This window comes from Falco peregrinus, chromosome 11, assembly GCF_023634155.1.
Source record: "Falco peregrinus isolate bFalPer1 chromosome 11, bFalPer1.pri, whole genome shotgun sequence".
In the NCBI taxonomy this organism is placed as follows: Eukaryota; Metazoa; Chordata; class Aves; order Falconiformes; family Falconidae; genus Falco; species Falco peregrinus.
The window spans coordinates 22,330,855-22,348,517 of record NC_073731.1 but is presented as its reverse complement, the minus strand read 5'-3'; the positions used below and the strand labels follow the sequence as shown (position 1 = coordinate 22,348,517).

At 47.1% G+C, this 17,663-nt stretch overlaps 1 protein-coding gene across 6 annotated transcripts; it reads left to right on the top strand.

Annotated features, from left to right (window-relative positions):
* The first annotated feature begins 9 nt into the window (after window positions 1-9).
* On the top strand, window positions 10-17,368 carry LOC101922722 (NSL1 component of MIS12 kinetochore complex). 6 transcript variants are annotated; one of them, XR_008749193.1, is made up of 7 exons: window positions 10-180; window positions 444-528; window positions 2,261-2,391; window positions 4,340-4,394; window positions 7,121-7,188; window positions 7,789-9,188; window positions 9,459-10,939. XR_008749193.1 is itself a non-coding variant. In XM_055816186.1 (7 exons), exons 1-7 carry the CDS (start codon window positions 10-12, stop codon window positions 16,909-16,911), a joined length of 801 nt encoding a protein of 266 aa, XP_055672161.1. In that variant the 3' UTR covers window positions 16,912-17,368. The 6 variants fall into 6 exon arrangements, 4 of the variants coding, with proteins under 4 accessions (XP_055672161.1, XP_055672164.1, XP_055672163.1 ...); XR_008749192.1 differs by having other exon boundaries at window positions 9,346-10,939; XM_055816186.1 differs by lacking the exons at window positions 7,789-9,188; window positions 9,459-10,939 and adding exons at window positions 14,226-14,330; window positions 16,726-17,368.
* The last annotated feature ends 295 nt before the right edge of the window (window positions 17,369-17,663 follow it).

The window sequence follows — 17,663 nt, the reverse complement described above, 5'->3', positions numbered from 1 at the left end:
AGGCAGGAAATGGCGGCCAGCCCGGCGCCACCGCCCAGCCCGGCCGCCGCCCGGGACCCGCGGGTGCAGTGCTGCTCGCGGCGCGGGCTGGGCGAGGTGATGGCGCTCTGCGCGCCCTTCGTGCGGGCCCTGGCCCAGGGGCAGCCGGGCGGTGACGCCGCCGTGGGGGACGCGCTCGGGGTGAGGCTGAGGCGGAGGCGGAGCGGGGCGCGGGGGGGCCCGGGCCGCTGGGTCCGCCCGGGCCGCCGGGTCCGCCCGCCCCTGACGGGGGCCCGGCACAGGGCTGAGGTGCCCCGCGGTGCCGGCCCTCGGCCCGGCGGGGGTGTAGCGGGCCCCGGGTGTCGGCCTGGGCAAGGCGCTGAGGCAGCAGGGGCCTCTCGGGCCGCGGGGGTCGCGCACCGGTGCCGAAGGATGGCCTTCTCAGACCGCCCCGTGTCTTGCAGAGCTTCGAAACGGCGGTGCGGGAGAACGTCACCATCAACGGGCAGCCCTGGGAGGTGACTCTGGATGACTCGCTGCTGCAGAGTGGTACGCGTTGGTTTCCATTGTTTTCGTGCTGGCCAGTTTGGTTTCTGTATGTGGTGGTTTTAGTTGGGCATTTTTCCCCCGGCTGTCAGCAGCGGTAAGGGCGCTCGCAGAGCAGGTGAGGCCAGACCCCGGCCCAGATGTGCCCGTATAAAGGTGGGAACTGCTGCTCTGTGGGACAGCTGTTGTCAGAGTAGCGTTTATAAATGGAAAGAGGGGTGACCAAGGCACGTAGGGACTTGTATCCAGAAGAAAAGGGAAGGTGAAAGTGCTTTATCTGAAGGACCGTTGCTTGCTTGACAGTTCTGTCAAGATCCTTACAGATATTGAGGCAAAAGTTCCAGCTATCACTAGTACGGTGCCTACATAACTTAAACGATCTGCTCTTGACTACCAGAGAAAAGTAGCTTAGAGACTCCCAAAGTATCCAATATTAACATGGGAAAAATAAAGATTTCACCGAGCTTAACGCTTGCTGTCCTGCTGGAAAGTCTACAGCAAGCTTTTAGAAAGTCGGTATTTCAAAGCAAGGTTTTTCATTTGGGAAGTTAGGAAAAAGTGTGTTCTATTTCATCAGCTTCTCTTATCAGAGTAAAGGGAGTGTACAACATTTAATGGAATAGGGTAAGGTGATCTATTCTTAAAGATAGAACGCAGCAATAGGATCCAAGTCTGGAGGCTTCCTGCCCTCGCTGGGCAGTCAGTTTCTGTGTTTGACTGTCCTGATGGTGAAAAATTCCTTTGCTGTGGTCTGCTGGAATTCCCTTTACTCTAACTTATCTGTTGCCTCTCATACTTTTGCTGCACACCTCTGAGAAGAGCCTGCCTCTGTCCTCTCTAGAACCACCTAGTAGGTAGCTGAGAGTAGCAGTTAAATTGCTTCTAGCCTTCTGTTCTCTGAACAGACCCAGCTTCCTCAACTGCTTCTCATACGTCACGTCCTCCAGATGCCAGCCCTCTTGGTGGCGTTCCATTGGAATTGCTCCAGTACTTAATGAAAGTCTCCCAGAGCATTCAAGCTAGGATGTTATGGTCTAGGTAGGTCACCATCATGGCCGGATCGTTGAGCTCAGAGGGTAGTGTTTAATGGTTCATACTTCACCTCGGGGCTGATTACGAGCAGAGTTCCTCAGGTGTCTATTCTGGGACCTGTTCTTGTTAATGTCTCTATCCATGACCTGGAGGAGGAGTTGCCTTCACCCATTTTGCGGCTCACATCAGCCAGGGTGGGATGCAGTGAATATGTACAAGGGCAGGACCATTCAGTGTAATGTAAACGGGTTGGAGAAATGCATCCAGGAATCTCATGACATGCAGCAAGGACAAAAAGCAAAGCCCTAAACCGGGGAAGGGGTAGCCCCCTGCAGAGGTGCAGGTTGAAAAGGACCTGAGGGTCCCGGCAGGCTAACCATGAGCCAGCCTGGGGTATTATGTCAATAGCAGTGTAGTCATTAGATCTAAGAAAGTGATTAATTTTTTCCCCAGATGGTTCTCTGCCTTGCCCCCTGCCCCCCAGCTCATTTACTTCAAAAGTTAACTGGCCAGCATCGAGTTGTGTTCCAATTCCTATATCGCTTTAACAAGAGATTCAAGACTTATATTTATCTCTTCATTGATAATCATGCATAATTTCTTATTTCAGATCTAAAACTTTTTTTTTCTTATGACTTTGCCTCAAATTAAAAAAAAAATTAGGAGAATTCCTACAATAACTTTGTGTGTTTGTCATTTTTAGGTTCCAACATTAAAATTCTTGAAGATCAGTTTGATGAACTAATAGTAGAGACAGCAGCTAAGCGTAAGCAGTGGCCTAAAAAGATACTGGTACATGCTGTCCAAACCATGAAAGCAGAGCAAGAAATGTTGGTGAGTAACCTAAGATTTTCAGAAAACCTTTGCACATAGTAGCTGCTGACCATGTGTAACTTGAAGAAATAAGTCATCCAATGTTGGGCCTTTAAGCTCGTTCCCGTAGTTGCTTTTGATTCTTCATCATATAATGAAATTGGATTTTTGCATTAACTGTGAGGGTAGTCAGATGTTGGCACAGGTTGCCCGGCGAGACTGTGGAGTTACCTCCATCCTTGGAAATGTTCGTGGAGGTATTCAAAACCTGACTGGATGAGGCCCTGAGCAGCCTGCTGTAGTTGACCCTGCTTTCAGTAGGGGGTTGGACTAGACTGTCTTTAGAGGCCGTTTCCAACTTCAGCTGTTCTATGATTCTGTACTGAGGAAGACAGAGATTTTTCTTAGAAAGTTCTTTAAGAGCCCGCATTGCATTTCTGAGAACTAAAATTGACAAACATAACTCTAGGTTAGCCAGGCATAGATGACTTGCAGTAAGTAAAAGTGCATGGGTATGTATTTGTCTTAAACCTGAGATATTTTCTAATATATATTGCCTTTTCTGATATCTCTGTTTTTTCAATATATCAAGTATGTAAAACAAACAACAACAAAAAAATCAACTAAAATAGAATATGCTATTGCATAACAAGACCTTTTAATCTTTCTGCAAAAGGAAAACTTAATGTTCTACCTGAGTCTTGAAGTGAATTAGTTACTTAGAATGCCTCTCATGCTATCTTTTTTCTGTTGTTGGGGTCTTTGAATTTTACACCACCACAACTAGATAATAATTTTAATTAAAATTGTCTGCAAAATACAGAAAGATTTTAGTTTATCTTTGTAAATGAAGTGGCTTCCCCCCCCCCCCCCCCCCATCAGCTACTTCTGCAAAGGTGGTAGTTGTTTGTCTGCTTTTCGTTAAGGAATTTTTATGTTGTTCTTTGACGGTAGCTACTCCTGGGGGGCATGTTTTCTGAGGCATAAAGAGCAACTGTGAAGACACAGTATTTAACTGCAGTTTGTCTGGAGAGAACCACTCATTTAGTGTGGTGATCTCCCTATATTGCCAAAGCAAGAGATCACCCTGTAGGTTTTCAGTTAATACATTTTGTTATATTTTTTCTTCTGCTTAGAGCTGTTACTGTAAACTTGCTAAGAAGATGTGTGAACTGTGAAAAATTTGCTCTGGTAAAACTACAGGGAGGAATAAGGGACTTTCCTCCTACTTTTGGTTGAAGAAGGTTGGGGGACAGCTCCTGAAGGGGAGAAAAATACCAAATTGCAGATGATATAACTCAATGTTCCCATGTCTTTGCTTTGTTTCCTTCTTCCCCAGTAGTTACTTCTAATTCCGCCTTTTATATAACTAAATATTAGTTGTATTCAGTATTTATTATTATTTAGCTGCATGTCACAATTAACTGATGTCAAATGAAGGACTCACAGTAGGACCAAGAAGCCAGAGAGCCTCATTTGTGAAGGAGGGTGTTCTTACTTATGCATGACAAATTGCAGAGGTAGAATGTGGTCATTTAAATGTTTTCTTTTTCTTAGCTTTTTGTCTTAATATACCCTTTGTTTGAATTTGCTCTTCTGTGAAGGGGTACTGGTTTTGTGAATGGCTCTTTAAAAGCCAGAGCTGCTCTTTTTTCCTCGGTTGTGCAGCAGGTGGCAATGCTTCTTCCAAAATGCCTGGATTTCAGTTCTCATGCTTTAATAATTAGAATTCTGCAAAGCAAAGCAGGTTTTGGAGATGTGTTTGCAGTGAACTTAACTGTGTTAACCAGAACACTATTTCCAGTAACTGAGTATCTATAAGCTGTACTTCTGAAACATTGTTTATCTAAATAATTCCAACACCATCTCCTTGTATTAGCCTTTCTCAATTGGTCTGCTATGTGTATTTCAAGAGATCTATTAAATCATATAAGGGTGTTTCAGAATTTTTCTTTTTTTGAATATGCAGAAGCTCTACCAGCCTGTCGTAACACCAGAAAAGATAAGATCACAGCCTTCTCAAGGTAAAGATTTTGTGGGGAGGGCAATTGTCTGAGGAAACACTGCCTACCATACTGGCTAGCTGTAAATGTTTAAGTTTTCCTTCTTTAAACTTGTTTAAAATTATTGACTGTTTAAATAATTAACTAAAATAGCCAGAAGTTTGTCATAACTGAATGTATTGCTGCATCAGTTTATTGTGTCCTTTTCTCTTGTTCTAAGTACTACCTGCTGTTAGACACTGTACTTAAAGGCAAAAGCTCCTGTTCTGTGTGTATTGGGTAGAAATTGCCACGGGCCTACCCTCAAGAAGTTTTCTTACTACTTTCCTTCACCGCTGGTGGAGGTCAGATGGGGAACTAGATGGATTGCTGACATTATACTTTGACCATTCTTGTGTTTCTTTTACATGAATACTAGAAATGCTTCAATCTCTCTTCCTAATGAGTTAGTTTCTTCAGGGAATTGAAAGCAGTTGTGTGGTGCTTAGTGATGGCAGCATTGACTCTCCTAACTTGCAAAGTAGACATCAAATTTTATCCTGCCTGTGTCGCTTGTAAGGGTTGATGAAGAAACAAAACAGCAAACAATATCATAAGGTTGCCTCATGCTTTGGAAAGATTCCGTATACAAACTCCTTGGAATAAGGCTCTGTATTTTGCAGTTGATGATTGGGATGTGCTTTTTTGAGGCTGGCCTTAAGAAATTGAAAGTTTTGTCTTGCCTGTTATTAAGTATTGAATAATGACACAATTTACCAATGCTCTTGTAAGCTGAAAAGCGTGGTTGCAGAACCCTTACTATGGATTACAGACCATGATGTAAAGCTGGTGTAACAGGTGGTGGTGTTAGAAGTTTGAGAAGCTGAGCTTAATGTTCCAGTTCTTACCCTGTTGATCTGACTTGCTCTAGACATCATTTATTTCCTCTTTGTAAACAGGAGACATTGCTTCCAGAAATGCCAGCCTGTGCAGCAAAGCAGCTAACAGGAGCAGTAAAGAGCATCAGTTTGTCTGAGTTACTTTTGGTTTCTAGTGTCCAGATCTATGCTTTTCTGATGCAAATCAACTACTTTTAAGTTAGTAACAGCTTACACTAAGGTACTGCGTTTTTAGGTTTGGTAACAGCAAAGTCCTAGGCAAGATAGCAGCATAGGGTTTGTGCTGAATTTTAGTATTATGTAGTCTTTGGGAAGTTTATGTATCCCAGTTTAGCAAGTACAGTGGCCAGAAACCAAAAATGTTTCGATTACTCAATACCTTTCGTTTCCTTTTTTCATTTCCCTATGTTTTGGGAAGCCTTGAACACTGAGGAATATAATGCTGTCCATGTTAATCTGAACTCCTGCAGGCAAATTTCACTTAACTGTGTGTCAGTCTTTCTGTATAACTGGACTAATCCAAGTATTTATTTTTACTTAACTCCTTCCTTACTGTTTCATAGGGTCACTGGTCTTCCAATCCCAATACTCTATTGTAAGAATGCTTCACTGTGGACATATCCTTCTTTTAGAGAATGTCCATTCATAGGCCTCTGTGGTGTGTTTAAAGAGGCTGCTCTTGGACTGTTCTTCCAAACTGAATGATGGGGCATTTTAGCATCCATGTTCTTATGTGGATTGTATGTTCCTAAACCATGTCTGATCAGCACACTGGGCATGCAGACAGACAATTTAATAAAACACCGTCTCTTGCTGTTTGCTACATTTCAGCAGAGGATCACTGTCACCCTGCACTAGAATACAGTGACTGACTTAAATTTTCAGTAGCGCTAATGAGATAGACTTTGAAAGCAGAATGCTGTGTTTAACTCTGAAAGGGTTTGAGGCGTGTGTGCACCATCTAACTTTGCATCCTACTGCAGGCACTGGTGAAACCCTACAGAAAAATCATAATAGTGGAGGTGAGGCTGCTTAGTTCCCAAGAGCATGATGTTTATCTGCTGAATTTATTTTTTGTTGTTGCTATTGGTTGTGTAGCATTGCAGACAGAATGGCAGAAGACATGCAAAACATTTTTATAACAACTTTAGAGTTTAACTCTTGAGTAAAGAATTACTACTGCTTGTAAATCAATTGTCAGAAACTTACATTGTGTTGATGATCTTATTATATTGCTACTGCAATCAAATATATGCCATTTTCTCCCAGTGTTCTGCACAGGCTGCCTGCTTCAGTGTTCCTGAAAGCTGCTTTTTCTTTCTTTTCTTATTAAACCAGCAGAACTAATAGAGTTCATGTTGTTTACACTTGCTTATTTTTTATTCTTGGTGTTAATGCTTGGTAAGTTAAGCCAGGAGAAAAACATAACCTTTATTGTCAAAGCAGACTTGCTGGAGTTGTAAGATTACTTTTTTCCTCTCTTTAAAATGGGTTTCCTTCATCTCATTTTCTCCACAGTTCTGTTTATTCTGCTGCTTTCATGTGTTTTTCTCTTTTTATAGCTGTTTTCTTCCTTTATGACAAATACTCTTTGTGTCTCCTGTTTTGTATAAGCTGTAGATTTTCTAGTGAAGAACTTTATGGCTTGCTGTAGTTGAGACTGCTGGACTTTACTACATAAAGAGTAGTAACAGTGAGATAAAACATACAAGCTGTTGTCCTCAATGCTATAGTGAAAGGGATATTTTGTATGTTTAAGTTTTACACAGGGACTCTACTGCTTTTCTGTCCAGTTTCTAAGGAGTTGATAGCAAATACTGGGGGGAGTTACATTGCAGAAGTTTATTTGGGCTTTATGTTTTTCTGTAGATGCTTACATCGCAGATCTGAAGCAGGTGACAGAAACGGCATCCAAACAGATTAGTGGAACAATGAAGGTGAGATCTCTGTGTGCTCCATGAGGATATTTTCTTATGTTCTTGGTCTGATAATATGTCACAAAACAGGAGTTCTAATGCACCTTGGTTAGTCATGTACAAAAAAGCCTGTACTTTTGAAGCAAGTACATCTTTAGGTTTGGACTGCTGAAGTTGTATCTGTAAAGCGTTCCCCTCCCCTGCATGTGGTAGTAAGGGAGATGGGACTATAGGAAATATTTTTACAGAGATTGTAGAACCTGCAACATCTGAAAAATAGAACATCTTTTGAAGACCTGTACAGCTTCACATAGCATATGACATTTATTATTCCAATACCAGCTTAGACATGAACTGTGGTGTTCCTGTGATACTTACTCAGCTTAGAGATGTAATGAAGGAACATTTAAACTTGGCATACTCCTTGCTTGGCTTCTGAGTGTAGACCCTTGTCACTGGTAGGCTGGTAGCTCTGAGTTCTCAACCTTCACCTGCCATGCTAAGCATCATCTCTGCAAACATTGAAGCTTTTGTGCCTGTCAGAATCAAGTTAACATATTTCATTCATTGTAACCATTACTTTTCCCATGTAACTTGAGATAGTTGCATTTATTTTTGCAGTCTCTCCCAGTGCTAATAGAAAGAGCAGAAGGTTTTTCCCAAGCGTTAACTTGGCAACCAATCTTGGAACTCTGCAAGCTGCGGCATGAAGTCTTTGCTGGCTGCAAGGCAAAGGAGGATAATAACGTCCAAAGTTTTGTATCGCCAGGAGAAGTCACACCAACAGACACTCTTACCAGTAAAAATCCCTATGTTTTGCTAAAAAGAAAAAAAGTTGCAGATCCATCGGAAAGAAGACGCTACCCACTTCGACAGAGGAAGATTACTTTCAGGACATGAACTTCTCATTTAGTATTTTCAGGTTGGAATATGCATTGTACTCCTGTTCGGTGCTTTCAGTCTTTTTTTCTTAAAACTTTGCCTCCTCTCCAATTCAGTGCTGTACATGGAAGCTAATTATTTAGCCTTCGATACTTCTAAATATTTCTGTTTTTACTGGCATACTGATGGTATATGAGCCTACACATACCAGTAGCATCCAATATTCAGCAAATGTATTTGGTGATTAACTCTCATTTTTTGTTTTTTACAGCATTTAGCTTGAGTTCTCATGCTTCTCAGAGTTTGTGCGCATGCTTTATGTATGTGGGCGGTCTTTTAGTAAACCACTAAGTGCTAATTTACATTAAGCATGTCTCTGAAGAGGCTGGAGAGTGTCTGGTTCTCCTAATGCACCCTCATTTATTACCAAGTCAAGTGGCTATTTTTTTAATAATTAAAAAAGAAATTCACATTGGAACATGTTGAAAACATCAGATTTGATACAGTGTTATGGTTTTTAGAAAATCCATGCACAAATCTGACATTGGTCCCTGCTATTCCATTTTTCCTGAATTTGGGTCAGCTGGGCTTATTTATAGTCGTGTTTGTTCAGACTTGGATTTTTAGTAATTGTATGTGTTTACTTACAGTGTGCTTTTCTGAACAAGGATTCGACCATCCACATCTTACCATCTCTTGTTTCATTTCATGTAATCCGATTATGCAGTCTGGGGGTTTCCTGGACAACATTGCTACATATTACAAGATCTTGACTGGGTCATGTATGCATTTGTGATGTTTGACTAAACTTTAAAGATCAGTATAGGCTGCCAGTAAATGATATGAAGTTGAACTAGCTGCCTTTTTTTTTTTTCCCTTTACACATTAGTACCTAGACGATTGCACAGTATTACTAAATTGAGCCTTGTGTCTTAACCATTCATAACTCTGGTTTATCGTTGCATGTGCGTGCAGTAAATACTTATGTAATGTATTTCTCACACAGAAAATGGAGGGGCTTTTTAGAAGCTTTATTAATGCAATGGACTGTTGTAAGAAGATAGGTCCAACTTAATGTCTAAGAGACTGAAAATTTTCAAGAAAATGTGACAGATTTTAGCATCGTTTATTTTGTAAAGGTGAGCATCTATATTGAGACTTTGTATATTTAATTGTGTGTAAATATTTTTTCCAATTTCTCTTCTATACTGACGTGTGGTTTTTTATGAACTAACTTAAATCAGTCCAGGAAGATTAAGGTTTCAGATAATGTTATCCGTTCTAATCTTGGAATAGGTGGTGACTGAACAGTGAATGTACTTCAGAAGACATCTGTGTCAAATTTTGGCTCGAGTAACTGAAGTGCTTCCATTTACTGCCTTTGAACTCACAACTGTTATTAATCCCAGGGCTACAAAGCATCTAATGTAAGAGAGGACAGGATGTGAGAGGGACGGGAGCTGCAAAGCCGTGGAACGTGTGACTGGAACGGTTGTGTTGAAAATCCCAACTGTGGCTTGCTTCACCAGGATTCACTGATACTCTCTGAGTGTTCCTAGACTTAAGATGAGCCCTGCAAAGTTTCACATGGCTACCATTATAGTATTTAAGTGTTTACTGTGTTAATGGGAAGATTTCCCGTTCTTCTCTGCAAATAATGATAGACAAGTACAGAAAATAGCTAGGAACAGGCACATCTCTTTGAAGAGGTCCTGTCAAAAATGGCCAAGGTAGCACAAATGCCTTGGGAAATAAGGAGAGAGAGCGCTATGGATTAAGACTTAATAAGCCAATTAATGAATTCACCGTACAGTGCGTGTTAGCGTTAAGAGATTGCGGGGTAGCTGGTCTGCCCAGGGTCTGAAGGAAGGGGGAATGGATGCCCTGAGCTAGGGCAGTTGGGCCTTGTTCCGTAGCCCTTGTTTCAACTACAGCTGGGTGGGAAAAGAAAACAAATGCATCTGGCAATGCTGGCCAAATAAACAGTGTAAAGGAGGATAAAGAAAACAAGATTCCAAGTGCAGCAGGTAAACTATGAATTCACAAATCTTTAATGGCTGCTTTTGGCCAAGCAGCAATGGAAGGTGTCAGATGACCTCCCTTTAAGTGCAAGTTCTGTGATGAGCTAAACTCAACACATGAATGTTCAGCTGTTTTTCAGATTATTATTTAAAAACTCTTCAGTAAGTGATACCTGCAGCTGTCTGTGCGTGGGATCTGTTCTTCCCAGAAATACATGAAATACCTTGGTTTTCCCATTCTCGTAGCCTTTTGTCCTTCAGTTAACTTTTCATAGAAATCAGCAGTGTTATGCAAGACAAGTGTCTTAAGTGTCTTCTACTGAAATGTCACAACATCCAAACTTCTTATTTTTAACTTGGGGCGAATTGGTATTGCATCAAGAAATGTCTGGTAGTTTTTCTTTATATAGCCTTTGAATTTTGTAAGACAGCTCAATTGTGACGGATACTTGGGAACATGTGCAAGCCAAGCTTGAATTTCTTGGCTTTTTGGGGTGAGATGGAACATCTCACTGCTCGTTAGCATGTACCGTCAGCAACGTGCATGTCACTCGAGGGTGGGCCACCCCTATGCAAGAAAAACTTGCAAATTGGAGCAGTCTGTACACATACTGTTGCTGCATGTAGTTTCTGAACAAAGGGGATTACGAACAGCATGCAGGGAAGCTCCTCTTCTAGAAATCTTCACGTGGACACCGATGTCTGGAAGCTTGGGTGCGCTGGTGCTCTGAAGCCCAGTTCTGACACATACCATTCTTCAGAAGGGCCGTACTGTGCTAAGCTGCGTACAGCGACTAGTTGCATGTGTGTAGGCTGCTTCAGTGCAGACGAAAATAACAGATAAACTGCCATTATAAAATGTAAACTCAGCTGCCTAGACTGCTTTCTGGGCTTGTTTTATCTCCTGCGTAGAAACATTCTGCCTTTACTGCTGCGTTACCTGGAATTACTGTGTAGGCATTTCTACAGATGTACCAGAGATAGTTTTAATACTAAGCAGAAACTCATTCCCACAAGCAAATTTTGACTTTTAATTTCCTTTGCCACTTTGAACGTGAGCAGGCTGTATTCAGGCTCAAGGGGACTGTCCCGTGACTTGTTGCATACTTTGGGATCCTGGAAACCTTACTCTGCAGCTGCTGGGAATTATTCAATGAAGTAGGTATTTATTCAGTACTAATAAATTCTTAGTAAGCCGTTCAGGACTTGATGCTGTTAGATAGCCTGCTTGTGCAGTTGCCAGTAGCGGCAGCATTGCTCCTGGAACGGTGTGAGAGCTTCCTGTGAGGTTAATTCGAAGTCCCTCTGTGGAAGAGGACTTTGTTTCCCACAGGTCACTCTGAAGGGATGTCGAGGTATTTTGTCTGCACAGTTCATAGATTTTATTACAAGAGAATATACCTGTTCCCTGAGCTTATGAAAATACCGGCTTCTAGTCCTGTTCATTTCAGCTGTGCTAAAGCCAAAAAGGCAGCACAGAGCCCAGCATGCTCTTTCTAAGCAGTGGTCCCAACCAAGTCTGCACATGCCTATATTTCTACTCCGTTATCTTCAACAGCATGATGTGTTGTTAACACAAGATTGGACTGTTTCAGAGGAGCGGTTGTGAGCAATTCCCCCTCTAATCGCTCACTGCCTGGCGGCTAGGGCTGCCTTCTGGGTCACGTTGGTTTGGATCCCCTCAGCTGGAGAACAGCACTGAACCCACGCCTTCTGCCACCTCCATGAGCATCCCCTTGGTAAGCGTCTTGTTGGATGGTGGAGGAAGGGAGAAGCAAGGCTGCTTTTAAAGAAACCAGGGGACTGGGAACATCCTGTAAGATGCTCGGGGAGGCCAAGCGCAGTCTGGGGACTCGGGTGAGGTCTGGGCACTTTGGTGAGGGTGCCCCATCCAAGTTGTAGGTCCCTGTGGCCGTTGGAGTGGGGAAAGCTCAAAGGTACTCGGTCCTCTGGGGTCGGAGGAGCTACTGAGAAAGTGTAAAGGCAAAAGTGTGGGTAGCCTGGAAGATGAAGGCAGAAGCTGCTTTGAGGTGGAACAACCGGCGAGAAGCGCTTGCCATGGGGAAGTCCTGCTTGGGTTTTTCAGTAATGCTGATGGTCCCAGAGCCTTCCAGGAAACTTGTGGCAGCGTGCAGACTGCAGTTTCTCTTGGACTCCTGAGCAGTACGGTTCTTCCACCTTCAGCACAAACTGTTAGCCAGATCTTCCTGAAAGGATAGTCTATGTTTACTCAGCTTGCAAACTTTGTAACCTCATCTCCATCTAAGCTGGATGACTCAAACTTCTGGGGAAACCCGAAAAATAGGGAAGTATCTAATTTATTAAGATACCTGGGGCTTTATGACTGCTTGCCCTAGGGTTTGGGGGCACTTAACCCTCCTCGCACGGCCACGTGTTTGCCCCGTGACTGAGCACAGCCTGGGGCGTGCACCGGTACGGTGTATAAATGCAGCTGTGGCAGAGCAAGGATGCTGAAGTACCTGCCGGTGCAAACACCTTCCCTTCCTTCAGAGCACAGGGCCGAGGCAACGGCTCAATTCGAATGTCAGGAAAGTGTGTGGAGGGCTAAAAGAAACATTGTTCAGCCTGTTTAAAATACTCTCGACGGAATAGTGGAACAGAGAGATTTTTGTCTGCAGCAACTGTGTTTTCAGCAGTCTTGTCTGGCTTCTCCTTTACAAGAAGCCCGCGGCATTTCCTTATTATTTAAAGGAACAGGGCGAGTAGCGAAAGTGAAAATCGCTTTATCCCGGCACCGGTGCCGTGCCCTCCCGCCCGCCACTCCGGGCTGAGCCGGCTGCCGCTTCTCCGCAGCTCGCCCGCTGCCGAGCGCCGATGCCGCAGGAGCGCGGCGGGCAGGAGCGGCCGGGGGTGAGCGGGCCGGGGGCTGCGGGCGGGCCGGGGGCTGCGGGGGGCGGCCCGCCCTGCCCTGCCGCCGGGAGGGAATCTGGGGAGAAAGGAAACTGCGGGGCGGGTATTTCTGCGAGTGAAAGCGGCGGCTGGGCCGCCCGGAGGGGCGCCGGGCACAGCCGGACCCCGGGGCTGGGGCTCTCCCGGGGATTTTCAGGCGGTTCCTGCCCGGCAGCGCCGCGCCCCGGGGGTGCGGGCTTTCCCCTGGCTCCCGGGGGCTGCGCTGAGTCCGCGGCGCGGCGGGGCTCGGTCCCGGGGGGTCCGGGCGGGCCAGGTTCCGCGGGCCATGTGCCGACCATGCGGGCGGCGGGGCTCCCGCGGCGGGAGGCAGCTCCGCCCCCGGCCCGGGGGGTGCCAGGTGCCGCGGTGGCCCGGGGCGGTGCGGCGCGGCCCCGGCCCCTGGGCTGCCCCGCCCCGGCCTGCCCTGCCCTGCCCTGCCCTGCCCTGCTCTCCCTCCCACCCGCCGCGGGCCGGGGCAGCCCAGCGGCGCCCCGGGGCGGCTCCGCAGCCGGCGGGATGTCGTGCGCCGTCCCGGCGGCGGCGGGGGGCAGCGCGGTGCCGCGGAGCGCGGCGGCCGAGGGCAGCCAGCAGGTAGGGGCAGGGCGGAGGCGCTCGGCGCTGCGGGCGGGCACATGGGGCTGAGTCACGCCGGGCAGCGCCGTGCCGGGAGTGCCCGCTCCCCCGGGCACCGGCCCTTCCCCTCCCGGGAGGCGGCCGTGGCGCCGGCCCCTCCCCAGGTGGGAGAGGTGCGCGGATGGCTCGCTGCCGCCGGTACACGGCGCGCTCTGCGCCGGTTCCCCGCTGCAGGCAGCGGGGGCGCCGGGAGAAGCGCCGCGGGGAAACAGCGCTGCTCCGCCGGCGGCGGCTTGCGGGGGCCCGGCGCCTCTCCCCGCCGCTCGCACCTCCGTCTGCCCGGCCGCGCTGCGGCGAGGCAGGTGTGAGGGAGCCCGTCGGGGAGCGCCGGTCCCCGCCGCGGTGACGGGGCCGCCCGGCTTCGCCACCAGCGGCAGAGCGAGTGGCCGCGGGGCTCGGCGGCCGTCCCACGGGCATCGCCGCCGGCTGCCGCCCCTCCGCCGCGGGATGCGCTGCCCTCGGCGGGCACCGGGCGCTCGGTGGGAGGCTGGCGGTAGGTGCTGTGCAACTCGGAGTACGTGCTCGTTCTCGCGAACGGTTCCACGCCTGGTTACAGCCATCTCTGCCTGCGCCTCAAACACTAGCGGAGTGTTTCTGGCTTATGTCTTCCAGAGTCATGAGGAAGATGACAGGAAGGTGAGGAGGAGAGAAAAAAACCGAGTTGCTGCGCAGAGGAGCCGCAAGAAGCAGACTCAGAAAGCAGATAAACTCCACGAGGTGAATGGGTAATCGGTGTTTTGCCGGCACGGCTGGGGTACGGAGCGTGGGACTTGACAACAAGTGGGACTTCTCGAGCAGGTGTGGGCCTGTCGCTGCGCTGTCGCAGCTCGGGGAGCCGCGGGTGCGAGGTGGGGGCAGGCAAGCTGGGGGTGCCTGGTCGGGAGCGCTCAGTCCCTGATGCTGGCGTTTGACAGCGCAGCTCTGCCATCGGTGACGGTGACACTGCCAGGGAGAGAGGGGTCCTACCCCTGCCTCACCCTCCCTCTCTGGCTACTCCTGTGACCACCCGGTGAACCAGATCGCAGGGCTCCTCTGCCCTAAACCAAACGCATTTTCTTCTGGATTAGCATTAAGCTTGTCACGTTGGCTGTGGCAGAGACTGAATGCTTGCTGCCTTGTGAGGGGGAAGGCGATGGAGGAGGAGGGTTCGGTGCTGCTTAGTGGCAGTGCTGGCTTAAGTCAGTTCTAAAACTACAGTGTGAGACAGAAATACCCAGTTGAAGGCTTCTTAGGAACTTCAAAACCTCCAAGCGTGAGAGCTCAGTTCGGTTAGCTGTTATACTTGTATGCTCTGATAAATAACAGTGGGTGTTTCAAAAAAAAACGTGAAAGTAACTGATTCTTCCAGAAACTCTGAATACTTCTCAGTATCACAATGTGGTGTAGTTTTCTCGTGTCCCCAGTGCAAACACTGGAGGACAGGAATCCCCTTTCTCTAGTTTTGGATGTTACCTCACACAACAGTGCTTTTGTTGTAGCCAGGGCTCTTGGGGTGTTAGTTGTGCTGCTGCAATTGTGACTGGGTCAGTTGTCCAGCTCTGGAGGTTCGGCACAGGCTCTTCTCTTTCTCAGCATGGAAGGATCTGCCAGCTGTCAGCAGAGGACGAGAGGGACAGTGTGGGGAGTTTTGGGTTTGGTTTTTCCCAGATATCCTCTGAGTCAGCGACTGAGAAAGCCAGGTGCAGGGTACTTCTGGAAAGGAGTAACCCCTGGCTTTTGTGAAATCTTTTCTGGGCCCTGTGCCGTCCTGCAGCCTCTCTGATGTTCCTTCTGAACTTGAGGATCTTTCTCGTGCTGGGAATCTTCATTGCCGGGCATGCAGGTTTTCCCAGATACAGGCAGATCTGGTTGAGTAGGCATTCATTCATAGCAAGAATAATTTGCTAGTCTTGTCCCTGAAAATGGGACAGAGCAATACTCACCCCAAAACCCAACCACATGGGGTTTGGGGCAACAAGAGGCGAGCAGAGCAGAACCAGAGTCAGGGATGGACAGCGTGGCTGGAGTTCGGCTACAATAACAAGTTGGGAGGACTGTACCTGTTTTACTCCATGGGTGTGAGGTGGTGGGAGGCTGCCCAGAGGAGCATTGCCTGAGAGGCTCTCTCTGCTGCCTGCAAAGCCTACACAGGCCTTTTAAGGTATGTGTAGGCTTTGAAGTTTGCTCTGAAGCTTTCCCAGGGAGGTGACATTGAGTGGGTGACTCCTGAGCCCTAGGCCAGCAGTGAGGTGCAGACACCTGCAGGTTTTCCATGGGCTGGCTCTGAACCTCTAGCTCTCTTCTCTTTGGGATGAGAAGTCTTGACAGCAGGGACGCTTGAGACACGCATTATCAAAAAATGTGATGTGTGAGTCTGGCATCCGTCAAAGATGTATGCTGCAGAGCATCTCAAAATTCCCCTGCAGTTAACAGCAGCTTATTCACTGCCAGAGAAGGCTTAGCTCAAAAGCAGCCCAAGCGAGGGATAACCAAGGCAGTGATCAGGCTTTCTGGTAACAAAGTGGAGCTAAGAACAAGCTGGTGTCATGCTCCCTTCCTCCTCGTGAGCTCCTGGGCATCTGAGCAAGTGGCTACAAGCCCTGGCCAGCCTGGAGGAGAGTGGCTGGCACTGGTCACACTGTGCTAGGTGTGCATCTCAGCTGGCACCTGGCCTTTCCCCGCACTGGCTCAGCACAGGGGCTGCCCTTTCCTCACTGGCAAAGCCAGGCGCCAGGTTTTCCCAGCACCTACCTGCAGTCAGTCCTTTCATTTTCTATGCTCTGAGAGTGCAGAGCTGCCCTGCTGTGCTCAGCAGAGGCAGCCCAGGGCTGGAAGAGGCCACCACAGGGATGCAGCCACCCACAGCTACAGCCCTGGGCTGTTGGGGACCCCAAGGACCAGGAGCATCTCCTGGTCTTCAGGGCCACGAAAGCAACCGCAGTGTGGTCAGGGCACAGGCTGTAAAGCACTTGCCCTGTTCCAGCACCCAGGCTGTGTCTGCCTTTCTGTAGCATTTTTCACATTGTAATGAGAAACCACACTGTTTTCTACAGTTATGTGAATACACTCGAGGTGGAAGCACTGAAAGGAATGTTTTGACTATGAGTAGGATTTTTTTTTTTTCTCCTTCCAGGAATATGAGACTCTTGAGCAAGAAAATACCTCCCTGAAAAGAGAAATTGGAAAGCTAACAGATGAAATGAAACACTTGAGTGAAGTGTTGAAGGATCACGAAAAGATCTGTCCACTGTTGCACTGCACCATGAACTTTGTGACCGTCCCAAGGCCCGATGCACTCACCAGCTGCCTGCCAAGATGAGAGCTGTCCTTAGTCGCCTTTAAATGTGATGCATGAAAGTGCCATTAATGGGAGATTTGAAGAACTGTCTACTGATGGTGAAAGTCTTCCATCAGAGGGCTGGGCTTGACCATGCAGCTCTTCTCCCTGTTGAAGTGTTATAGTCTTCTGAATCTCAAGAAAACACCACTATGGAAAAAAAGGCAATTTGAACTGTGACTTCTTATTTGGTAGGATCTTCAAGCCACAGTTTTGTATTCAGAAATGTCAAAGTGCGGTGCAGCCCACCATCGGGCATTGGAATGTAGACAGGGAAAAGTACCGACCTTGAGCTGGGATGCCTTTCTCCCACACGTCCACTGCCAGTAACCCTTTGTCACTTGTCATCCATGTGTATCACATCCTGGCTGCTGTTTTTGTTTGTTTTGTTTTTTTTCTCTAAACAGGTTTGGTTAATAAAAGTGATGTCCCGTCTTTACGATGTTCTCCACCTTCTTCAGTAATTAGTCTTTATAACATCTTTGCTTTTTTCTTTACTGGTCAAATCCAAAGTCTAGTGCTAATCTTCCTGTCAGTTATTTTATTATTTGCTTATCACCTCTTCATTAGTTCCTCTTTTGAAGTGTGTGTAACAAATGAGTTTTCCCAGTCTTTAGTTCTTTAACATCCCCAGTCATCAGCCCTGCTGACATTAGTTCTTGGAGTGCTTTATATCCTAAAATATGGCTTGGCCAGTTTCTAATGCTGATTGTCAACTCTGTGTGGAAGAAAAG

What these genes read in the sequence shown, in the direction of transcription:
- LOC101922722 (XM_055816186.1), top strand. Translation starts at nt 10, where the DNA reads ATGGCGGCCAGCCCGGCGCCACCGCCCAGCCCGGCCGCCGCCCGGGAC. An exon ending in AGATTAGTGGAACAATGAAG is followed by an intron (nt 7,189 to 14,225) that starts GTGAGATCTCTG and finishes TATGTCTTCCAG; the next exon opens with AGTCATGAGGAAGATGACAG. An exon ending in AAGCAGATAAACTCCACGAG is followed by an intron (nt 14,331 to 16,725) that starts GTGAATGGGTAA and finishes TTCTCCTTCCAG; the next exon opens with GAATATGAGACTCTTGAGCA.